Source organism: Chaetura pelagica, unplaced genomic scaffold (genome assembly GCF_000747805.2).
Source record: "Chaetura pelagica isolate M959 unplaced genomic scaffold, ChaPel_1.0 scaffold531, whole genome shotgun sequence".
Classification (NCBI taxonomy): domain Eukaryota; kingdom Metazoa; phylum Chordata; class Aves; order Apodiformes; family Apodidae; genus Chaetura; species Chaetura pelagica.
The window spans coordinates 4,282,164-4,294,062 of NW_009952362.1; the positions used below are offsets into that span (position 1 = coordinate 4,282,164).

The 11,899-nt window shown below is 38.4% G+C and overlaps 1 protein-coding gene across 1 annotated transcript in view; it reads right to left on the reverse strand.

The window, feature by feature from the left end:
• Window positions 1-242: 242 nt before the first annotated feature.
• The window catches only part of CCDC186 (coiled-coil domain containing 186), a 17,494-nt gene continuing 5,837 nt past the window's right edge, over window positions 243-11,899 (reverse strand). The window contains exons 5-16 of the mRNA XM_010007940.1: window positions 11,460-11,672; window positions 10,006-10,125; window positions 9,348-9,452; window positions 8,906-9,004; window positions 8,063-8,149; window positions 7,262-7,404; window positions 5,607-5,862; window positions 4,775-4,964; window positions 3,604-3,684; window positions 2,385-2,595; window positions 1,133-1,352; window positions 243-421 (exon numbers count right to left, since the gene is read on the reverse strand). Coding sequence (XP_010006242.1) covers window positions 338-421; window positions 1,133-1,352; window positions 2,385-2,595; window positions 3,604-3,684; window positions 4,775-4,964; window positions 5,607-5,862; window positions 7,262-7,404; window positions 8,063-8,149; window positions 8,906-9,004; window positions 9,348-9,452; window positions 10,006-10,125; window positions 11,460-11,672 — 1,809 coding nt within the window. The 3' untranslated portion in view covers window positions 243-337. The remainder of the gene's footprint in view (window positions 422-1,132; window positions 1,353-2,384; window positions 2,596-3,603; window positions 3,685-4,774; window positions 4,965-5,606; window positions 5,863-7,261; window positions 7,405-8,062; window positions 8,150-8,905; window positions 9,005-9,347; window positions 9,453-10,005; window positions 10,126-11,459; window positions 11,673-11,899) is intronic.

Genomic DNA, 11,899 nt, shown 5'->3' on the forward strand with positions numbered 1-11,899 from the left:
CTTCAAGCTTCATCATTAAGAGACTGATTAATTATGCAGTGCAGTCTCACTGCAACTCATTCAAAATGTAGTATGCACTTCAAAGCATCTGTACATCATTTCAAATACAAGTTTTAGATAAATGTAGCATGTAGTAAAAGTCAGAAACGCCTCAGGCTGGCATTGGGTAGACAGAACCATGTTGATGTCCAACCCTCCCATGAGCAAGCCTTTCAGGTTAAAGGCTGTGTACCCTGTGCTGGCAGGCAATCAAATTTCAGGAAAAATGTAAAAACCAGTGGTCTGTGGCACCTGCCTTTTCTGCATCTTCATATTGGTTATTCCATAAAAGTTTTAGTTATGTCTGTTTTATTCTCTGTTCCAGTTCATGCTTGTGCTTAATAAGCCGCTCTATTTCTGTTCCTAGAGTTTGAAGGTTTTCCTTTAGGAGAAAAAAAAATAACACAAAATACAAATAAAAACCCAGAGTAAGTTATATAGGGAAAATCAGTCAATCAGCACAAAACACACTAAGAAGTTGAAATTACTGTCTTGGTCAGCAGGTTGATACTTTCAAGTATCCAGAACAAGCACAAATGATTAAAGAGAGCTGGAGAAAACCAAGCTCATTTCAATAAAGGATGCAAAGCTCTCAGCAAGTCTTTTTTTTGCAGTTACTAATATTCTACAGGCTGTCTAGGAAGTACAGCATTCAAGGGGGATGATAATTGCAGGAAGAGATCTCCAACTCCTGCAGAACACTGCAGTGCAGCTGGCAGCCTGCACATTTCCCTGTGCAGCAGACACACTGCCCTGACAGCTCAGCAGGGTACCCAGCCATGGCAGCAGGACCAGCCCATGTCCCTGGCTCCACAGGACTGGAAGAGAGCACAGAGAGGCCCTTCCCCACTGGATGCACAGGCAGCCCAGAGCTTATTTCAAGAAGCAGCCCATTAGTGCAGCACAATGCAAGGGTCTCAAAGCAGAGTGTTACCTCATGTTACAGAATTCTGGTTAATCCAATGCTATCAGCAGCAGCAATTCACAAAGAGCTGACTTCTGAAAAGCTTCCTCCTCTCAATAGCAAGCATCTCTTTGAAGGCTGTACCTCAGAACCACAAGAATATGTGGAAGAACTGGCATAGCTACTCACTTTCAATGTGATATTTTTCAGTAATGTATCTTCTAGTACAGCCTGCAGCTTCCTGTTTATTTCTAAGGAGAGTTCCAACGTGAGACCACTATCTGCAGGATGAGATGTATACAGAGATGCCATAATCCCACCTCGTCTACTCAAGTGTACTTTGTTGAAGTCAGAGGCCTCTGATGATAGTGTTCCAGCTTCTTCCCGCAAAATGTAACTCTGAATAATTCTGAGGGGAGAAAAATAAAATGACTTCATAGTGCTACATCGCAGTGCAAAGTCAGACACTGAAGTAACTTCAGGTTCCTGATATAAAAATGATTTCTTTTCAAGCAGTACTGCATTACTGAAAAGGTAGTAAAAAACAACTCCTGCCACTTCTAGGTCAGAGGGAAGCCTGGGTAAGCCCAAGAGCTGCAGCAGATGTTGGTGAGCTGAGTCACTACAATTCAGAAGCACTTTGAGAAAGTAATATTTCTACCAGAACAAAAAAAGGTGCTTAAAAATGTCTCTACTTTTCCTTGCTGAGAGACTCTAGATAGAGAACCTTAAGCTTTCTACAGATGAGACAAAAATTACAAAGTCTCTGCTCAAGGGCTTTCACAAGCTGTGATCATGTTCTATGAAATGGTACCAGACAGCATAAATGCACAAGCTTGTTCAGCAAGGGCTGTACTTAACAGACCACTGAACTTCCCAGAGCAAGGTACATGCTACCATTTCTTCCTCTCCTAACTGAAGTTCCAGACAACATGCTGTAAGATGAGATTTCCATGTAAGTGGAATTTTGACTCACACATTCAATACAGACCACCTTTGCCCCAGATACATTGTTTGTTTGATACACATCCCAGATTACCATCCGGAATTATGCAGATTCTCCTTCCAAAACAAACACTTACAATCAGCACTCTCCAAGCACATGAAGATAATGGGCTCTGGTAGCTAGTGGCAGCATTGCACCTCAAATCAGCCACCTGCTGACCAGTTTGCTACCAAAATATACTAGCTCCCTTCTATTCCTCCTGAAAAAATACAGCAGTAAACAACTCAACAATTACTGTAACTGCTGGGGAAAGATAAGGAGCTAAAAAACCCAACAACCCAAGACTAAGCCTACCTTTGAGATCTACTGTCACTGCAGTTTATTTTTTTTAAGATTTTCATTTAGACAATTACTTGTTTTACATAAAATCCAGAATTCCTGTCTAGTGAACCAGCTCAACACTGAAAACCTGTCTGAACAGAACTCAGAACATACTTTGTTTTCTTCCTGATTTCTTCCACCAGTTGCTTAATGTGATCCTCCATAAACTCCATCTTTTCATTTTTTCGAGCATGTGCCTTCTGTAGCCTTAGGATTCTCTCAACCAAGATAGACTTGTCCACCTCTGGGAAGCTATCCACAGCTACTGAAGATCCTGTGTTCTCAGGTGACCGATCCTCGTTGCTGCTGCGTGCGTTGAGGGACCCTGCCGATACATCCATATTTGTAAAAGCTCTTTTTGCTGTCATACCAGGTAAAACATCTCCACTAGCATTCAATTACGTTTCAGTAGCTCAGGATATTTTCTTCAGAATGTCAGTTTTCCTTATAAATTAGTAGGCTTTTAATACAAACAGTCCTGATACCATTTAAAGGATACATGCCCAAACAGCACAGGCACAGTTTCTAAGCTTGTTAGCTTCAGTAATGCTTATTCTGGCTTAAGTATCTTCATGTTCATTAATGTTACTTTGTATATAAGACTGAGCTCATTTTAAATGTATCTGTTTTGAAGTCCACTCAAGTTACACAATTATGAAATGTATGTATGGACTGACAAAACCTGTATGTACTGATCACTTAAGAGCTTGAAATATTTTCTTTCTGGTCTTCTCTCTACGTATTTACCTCTCTTATGCAGTGAGATTACAGGACACTGACAGAACTAACCAAACCTAAAGCCCAAAGATATTGAGGCAGAAAACAGATGTTGTTTTCAGTGCTAGAGATAACTGCTTCATTCCTAAACAGATATAAAGTAATGTATTTTACACAAGTACACTGATGCCTCTAAACATGTTAATTGATTTATCATTTACACAGTTGCAACTGTCAATAGTGCAATTAAAAGAATGTTGGAAGCCACTGCTCATTTTTGTTATGCCTCTGGCAGCGTTTAAGGGAGTCCTCTATAAACTGAAGTCCTGAGAGCTTCCTCAAAGCATAAAAGCAACAAAATAACAAGGTAGGCATTTAAAAAGAATGAAAACACATAAACATTCAGCTTTAATCTCATAGTAAGAATAAGCATCTCCAACTGCATTCAGTCCAGTGCATTTTGGTGCTTATAGGCTATTTTGTCAGCTTTAATGGGAGGCTGCCCACACACTGCATATGGACAGGCCACAGAAAGAGCAAGGCTCGTGGCAGCACACCACGGCAACCTTATTAGATGGAAGGTCTGTGTTGGAAGCCCTGCTGGATGCTCTGTTACCTGATGAACTGGAACGGCTCCCCATGCTGCTGACTTCTTTGTCATAATTACCATTTTCCATCTGATCCAATTTCCTCCGTGCTAAAAGTATAATAAAATTACAGTTACTAACAGCAGATTAAAACCCCCAAATGACAATGTTACATGATACACAAAAACTGATACCCTCTGGCCTGTACTAATTTAAAATGGCTTGACAACTGCAAGACAATGGTAGCAACTAAAAATCTTAGAGCAAAAACCCCCCAACAGCACCTCTCCACTCACTGCTCCCAGCCATGAAGCACCTGGGTGAAATATTCACCAAGATCCCTGCACTCTGCAGCAGTTGCCAGTTGAAGGATGTAATGTCATACACAGGATTAACTGGGAACAGTAAGACTTAATTTTCACTTCACTTTTGATTACGACTGCCATGTAAATAACTAGTGAAGGACAGAATGACAACTCTGTTCCATGATCTCATAAGTGTATCACTATTGAGAGCTGAGTGTTATACGAGAGCTGGAAGCACCACTCATTCAGTGGGAATCAAGAGGGAAAGTGCACAGCTGTTCATATATATACACAAAGAGAGACATGGAGCTTGTTTTGCACAATGCCAACAGGATCTTTTCCTTCAAACACATTGCAAACGGATTTGATTATATTCAAATCTATTTGCATTCAGAGCATACACATTATTGGGTATTTAATTATTTCTATTTGTTGACAAAATGAGTCATCAGTTTCTCCATATCTGTCCTTAAAAACTCAAATGGTCTGTTTAATATACTAAAAACATCATGGTCACCAGCAATTCCTGATACAGCCAGCAACTAGGAGACTAGTGAATATACACAAACCAGGATCCATATATACCCACAGTGACATTTCAGTAGTCACATACATTGTAACAAAGACCATACTATTGAAATAAACCTTTCACTTTATACCCAAGCTTATTTCAAAAGTTGTATTAAAGACTGAAAATTGACATGTTTCCTGTAACTGCAGTTTCTACAAGGTCTAAGTTGCTCACTTACTCTCATTGTCTTTAGGGACAGAGAGAGCAGGGTAACGCTCGAGCAGTGCACCCAGGCAGACAGGACCCTAGTCTCTAGCAGACACTGTGCTGGGGCTTACAGCGTACAGATGGGGATGACTCATTCTATTTGAAAAGAATTTCAACCTAGCTGAAGTTGTTTTGAGAGATCCTTCAGGTTTGCTGCCTGCTTGCGCTTCTGGGTAGCCAGCTCATCTTTCAGTTCATCTACGTGGGTCTTCAGTGCTGTCAGTTCTTTCTGCTCTGAAGCTACCTGGGCCTGTAGGGTCTCAACCTCCAGCTTTCGCTGATCCTCCTCCTTCTGCAACTTGGTGACCTGAAATTGTGATTTTATTTTCAGTAACACACACAAAAAATTCCAGTCTAACCATACTGTACACTCAACAGCCCTAAGTCTGCACTTCTCACCTGCAAATCACTCACGTCTTATATTTATTATTTAGGCTAAACACAACCACTGCAAATGAAAATGCAGCACAGTGAAACATTGAAGGAGGACCTCTGTGCTGTCTCAGAAACACCCACATGGTATCATAGAAGCTATGCAGAGCTGTACAGTGCAGTCACATTACCTTCCATGACACACTAAGTTTATTAAAAGTTACATTTATCTCATAGTACAGACAGTACTAAGAAACAGCTCACAGTAATAAAGTTCACAAATCATGGCTTTTTGATGGTTTCAGTGACAGTTATACAGAGAACAACTCTTTGCTCCCAGAAAGACAGAAGGAGTAACACAGAAACACCCTCTCATTCCAGTGCAGTGGGTCTCGGGGTTTCTTTCCCTTAGAAACATGATGTGTTTGTATTCCACTGCTATTATGCTATCAAACTGGCAAACTCAGTGAGAAACTGTGGTCGGGTAAGTGAAGATATAAGGTGAAATTCATGTGCCACATCTTTACCAGTATGAGATACCTTACAAGTGCAAAAACAAGCTGCACACTGTACTCACCAGATCATCTTTAGTCTGCTGAAGACATTCCAGCTGATTCTGCAGCTCTCTTTCGCTATAAGAAAGCTTATCCAACTGGCTCTGTAAGGAATTGTTTTCAGACTGAAGCTGTGCATTCTTACTGGTTAATTTTTCAGTGAATATCAATAGCTCAGATTCTCTTTTCCGACTACCTTCAATGTCCTTTTGAAGATCAGCAACCAGAGAATTGAAACCATCTACTTCTTCCTTTAAAGCACTAATTTCTTGTTCATCTCTGTCAAAACAAGTGTATCTTATTAGGGATAAGCTAAGCTTGAAGATATGAAACGTTATTGAAATAAAAGCATTCAGGTCAAGATCAGTTAAGGCAGAAGAACAGATTAACAAGCCTGGGGCATCTGTTATGTCATTTGATAGTTTAAAATGCCAAGGCAGCTCACAGATTCCACTTAATGACATGCTGCAGTGCTGAAATGACAGGTATCTGTATCCTACAGAAGGAGATGCAGTCATTAGTTTCCCCATGGAAGACCATCTCTCTGTATTCAACTTCATGAGCTTCAAAATAGGGTATAAACAAAATTCCCCAAAACACATCCCATAGTCAAAGAGGAAGGTCTGCAAATTCAATAAAGGAGGCCATCTGTAAGAGGACTTGTCTTTGAGAGATGGGGAAATACTCCAGTTTTGAGCTTCTCCAGGGAGGTAGTACAGTGATTTCTGAAAAACTCTTACCCAAGAAGTGCAGCTCCAATTCACAGGACCTGTCTTACTTCACTGCCCCTCCCACCAATCCTCTACAAAACAAGTTATTGATTCTATTGAAGAACTCCCACTAGGAGACTTCTGATCTACTACCTGCAAACCATATGAGTGAGAAATGCCTTACTTCAGTTATGATCAGCATTTTCGAGAAAGTGACTGAAATCAATTCCAAAATGAAATAGCTGTTAAAATGCTACCAACTAAGAGTGCTCTCCTCTCATTTGGTCTTACAATATCATTTCCCCAATCGTAGTATTTGCCACACCCTTCTAAAACCTTATCTTCCAACATCAGCAGGAAAACCCTCACCTCTCTCACAGGAAGCATTTTTATTCAAATTTAAAAATAAAATTAAAGTTACATAAAGCAAGGGCAGACATCTTATTGAATTCTCCTGTCCTACAGCATGATTACCAGGAGGCTCAATTCACTTTAATCCAACAACCCCACATCAATAGGTTTCTTCAAGCAGAGGTGAGGCTCAGGCAATCCACATCATTATTCATTCTGAAAATGAACTAGTTTTGTAACCAAATTCTACTAGAACTCCATTACTACAAATTACAAGCTACCAGAACGAGGAGTTCCTACAATTAATGGCAACATAAATTAGCTAGCACTGCACTACTGAAGGATAACTTCCTAGAGTATGCCAGAAATCAAGGACTTATTCTAATAAGGAAAGGTGTAAGAATTCGATCAGTCTCAATCCTCTCATTTTATAAGAGGTCACTGAGGTTGTCGCCAGTACTAGCAATATTGACTTAGATTAGAACAACACTTACATTAGGACAGATTCTTAAAATTACAAGACATTTTAAAGCACTGACAATTTCAATTAAAAAACCCCAGTAACTCTTCACATCTCAGATATATTTTAAAACACTCCTCAAAGGGCACAGCTGTACCTCTGATGTTGATCCTGCAGACGATCTATAGTTTTGACTCTGTCCAGCAAATTCTGAATTTCAGTTTTCTGTCTGTTAATAATTTCTTTATACTTGGATAATTCATCTTCTGTTCTTAAACGCTCATCCTCTAGACACTTTACCTAAAGAGAAAAAAAAAGGAAACTATTTATTGTTCCAAACTTCAGAGATGGATGAGTTACTCTGATCAAATGTCTAGATCGCTGTCCAAAGGTGTTGCAATCGTTTTGGTGATTCCAAGTAGCATTCCAAATACTTCAGATCAAATAAAGTCAGAAAAATAAACAGAAGAAATAATTAAAATTAAACAAACATGAGTAACATCAGTTTTGTCCAAAGACTCAAACTTATCTTAACTCAAACTTAACGGACCAAGATCCAAAGACATCAACTTTTGCCAGTTACCAAGCCAACGGTCAGATACCTTAAAGCTGGCTTTGTAGAGGTCATAATTCATGGTTAGAAAAAGTTTACCAGTACCTTTAATTGTTCAAAGTTACTAAATTTAGAAGATATTTACTAAAATGTTTCTCACAACCTTCCAGTCAAATGAGGTGGATACAAGGAAGCAACACACTATTGTACTATGGATCAGACACTCCCTAAGAAAGGCAGCCTAGAGTCACAGTTACATATCCCTTCTAGTCGCATGCCCAGCCAGTTTCTAATTACACTGTTTATTTTGAAAGTAGTAAAAATACAATTAAGAGTTAATAGTCTTGTTCCAAAACCCAACACTATACCTTCAGCCTCACTGCAATCCAACATAGCACACATTACCTTCGTCCTCAGTGTTCGAAGCTCATCCATCCCTTCTTTAAATGTTCTCTTCAAGTCTTCCAGTTCTTTAATTTTTGCATGATGCACCTTTTAGAGAGTGAGAAGCTCCTTGAGAAATGTAAATGGACAGTGGCATCTCCTGGGATGTCAAAAAAAATCTAGGCCAACGCAGGCCACCACAACAGCTGAGCAGGTTTAAGGTAGAATAGGTACCCTAAAGGTTTGTTCTACTTATTCAAAAAGCAAAACCTAAGCCTAAAAGCTGCTTTATTCCCAGAAGAACTGAGAACAAAAGTGAGATTACACACTCTGGTTTTCACTCTGGTTTTAGGTGCACAAATCTGAGCCACAAGAGCCCCTGGGGAAAGTTCTAGGCAAAATGAAGATGGCATTTGCACATATGAGCTGGGAACAGGTGTTGAATCATTAAAGAATTTACATTTTGGGTTAGCAAATCTCTGCACAGAACAGAGGCTGCTCCCTGCCTCTTCTTGCCATATAAGCTTGGCAAAATACTGGTCAGATAAAGGCCTGCCTACCATCTGAATTTGAGCTCTAAATTATAGTAACATTCATGTGTATAAATGAAAGAGCAGTTATTTTATCCTCACTATATTGTCCTTTTCCTGTTACTTAAAAAAAGTGCATCCAAGATAATAGCTAAAAACATCCTCCAAAATGCAGGGCTGGATGCAGACAACCGAGCTGTGGTATTAGGCAAAAAAGAAAAATGGTTGGCAAAAATTGTAAGCAGCTTAAAATAAGACTCTCAAAATTAAAAACTCATGGAATTCTTAACTACTAAATTGCGAACAGCATTGTCTCCACACACCACATATTTACCTCCAGGTGATCAGACTTCTCCTGAATTTGTTTCTCCAGTTCTCCTTTAGTTACTCGGAGTTTTGCATCCAATTCATTTGATTTAATTTCTTCTGACTCCTAAAAGGATTGAAGATACACAAATACAGATTTAGAGTTTTATGTTCCCCTTTCTAGCTTTAGGAGCATACAGATAGCTTTTCACACCACTGAGTCTCCTTTCTGCCAGGTATATATCTAATAATTCTGAACATGCCAAGAAAGATTCCCACACTGCATGCCAATCAAAATATTTTCCCTTTTATTTAACAACTATGCAAGTAAAAAAAATCAGTGACTAGTCATCTCTGCTTTGTAGCTTGCATAGGATAATTCTTTCCTGCAACAGCTTAAGATAGAAAGGGAGAACAAAGAAGACTCAGATGCTAAACACAAATTTCTCCTCCTGAGAAAATGTGCCTACTTGATAGGTTTTTATCATTTCTTGACAGTTTTTCCTTATCTGGTCTGCTTCTTCTTTTGCTTCAGTTAACTTTGTTGTTGTATCTTTGAGGCGTTCTTTGGTTTCCTATAAAAACAGTAATAAAAAAATAGGTCAAACCTATTTATCTAACTTAATCTGGGAAAATCATTTCTCGTAACAAAAGTTTCCTATTTCAGCCTTGAAAGAATGAACAACAACAAAAAAGGTCCAGTATTATTTTTCCTCTTGTTTCCATTCAACTATTACTTCATGCAATTTTGTTTGTTCCAACACTGAAAGCACAACAAAAGGATACCTTGGTTATATGCCATGCATATTTTCAGATGATAGATTTAACTCTATCACTTAAAAAAGAAACTGGCAGTTAATTCATACAAAAAAACCCAAAACAAATGAAAAATTGACCACCAGATTTAACAGAATGCCCCCCATACCTCCTTCCCTCACATCCTTTCAAAATTTCCATTTTCATATCATTATCTTTAGGAGCACTATTCTGACTTGCTGCAGGTATTGAAATTAAACAAAAAAAACAGTTTAGAAACAGATTTTAGTGAGATATAAAAAGTATACAGTATAGCAACTACATTCCTCTGACTGTGTTTTCATGCCATGGTACCAGTACCACTGCACTAACCTTGTGTGAATCCATTTCTGTTTTCAATTTGTTCTGAGCCCATTTTACTTTGATAATATGAGAATTGATTTCTTCTTTCAATTTCTCTATTTCTCTGTTGAGTCGAGTGGCTTCACCATCCTAGGAAGAATTAATAGATTTTATTTTAGAGACCTAAATCATCCAGTGCTTCTACAAGGCTCCTATTCAAGTGTCAAATGCAGTTGTCATTGTTTTTTTTCTTAGTGTCTGTGTTTTGCAAAAGCATGCACAGACTCAAGTGCTCAATAATGCTTTAGCCCACAATTCAACAAAAAAAGAAAAAAACCACATAAATCAATGTTCTGGTTTGATAAGCAAGGTAAAGCTGCATTCCTGTCAATACATATACGTGTTAACAGGCAAAGCACAGTCTAGAGTCCTGATCTTAAGTAAGAATCTCATGGCTAAGTTTAGAGTCCTCTTTTTGCATTTTTTTTAGCAAAAGGATGAGGAAACATAGGTTCAAAGTGATAAGGTCATATATCAGACAAAGATTCAGACAAAAATTGTGACATCAGCGGGATGTATACAGGAACAGTCTAGTGTGAGCACTGACAGCAAATGAATCTAAATCAAATCTCTAAGTCAGTGCCAAGAGAGGACATTAACAGAAGCACATCACTGGCATAACCTTCTATACCACCATCCACAAATCACTGCATTAAGCCAAATGTCCAAACTGTGTTTCTGAAGTAATTGGTTCATCTTACTAAAAAAAAGTTTAAAGCAACACCATATGAGGGCAGTACAATTCCTGTAAGGCTCTAGTGTACACCTCAGGAGCTATGAAGTTCAGCTTTGTTTAGGAAACAAGTCTTCTGTTCTTGTCAACTGTACAAATGCTTAGAAGAAGCCTGAATCAAAGTTTGAATCATATTAACTTATCAATTTTTGGATTTTCACATGAAATAGAATTGTGGAGTACAATATAAAAAGACCTGGATAATCTAAGAGGCTGGTGAAGTCTCTTACTGGCTTCTAAATAAGAAAGGCAAATTTTTTGAACTGCATCTGAAGAATTCTATTGCTTTATTACCAATTTTTAGTGGTGCAAAAAAGAAAATAAGAGTGCAAACAGAACAATAGCAAAGGCAACTGCAATGATGTAATGCCATTACAGTCTTTTCAAACAAAAATCCTAACAAGCTAGAAAACCCCGCAAAATCCAGACGCTGCAACGAATTCTTTTCAGTCTTGTCAAAAAAGCCCCTAAGGTTCCATAAACTAATATTAAAAAAAAATATTCATAGGAGCATAAAAAATTACTGAAAACTCAGGAGCTTCTTACTCTTCCCTTCAAGGAAAGGGTTTTCACAGTCATAAAGCAAAACCAAAAGTTTCTTTCACCAACTGCAATAGCAAACAAGTGATAAGGGGGTTCTGATAATGCTTTTAATCATTCACTCAAGTCATACAGCAACACTTAAGAGTACCTTAGTTTCATAGAGCTGGTGCAATCTTCCTTTTTCCTGAGAAAGCTGTTTGATTTTGTTAGTATGCTTTTCAATTTCTTTGTTTGCATCTCTCACTCTTCTCTCAAGTATCTCCTTTTCTTTTCGGAGGTCAAGTGACTCCTTCTCCCCTCGGACGTATTTCATCACCATCGTTTCCTTTTCATGGCGTGCTTCTTCACATTTCTTGTTTGCCTTCAGAAATAGTAAAATAGAATGAATAAATCTTCCACTTCATAATTAGCTTTTGTAAGAGACTACTGGATATGTGCAGTATTGCAGTATAGTTGCATAACGAAGTAGGACATTAGTGAAGTACTGGAACGACTTTTCCAGCAGTAAATATAGTATCTGCAGCTTCACAATTAGATATCTCAAATGAGTTATCAATACATCAGTAATTTGTTATTTCTTGCTTCAGC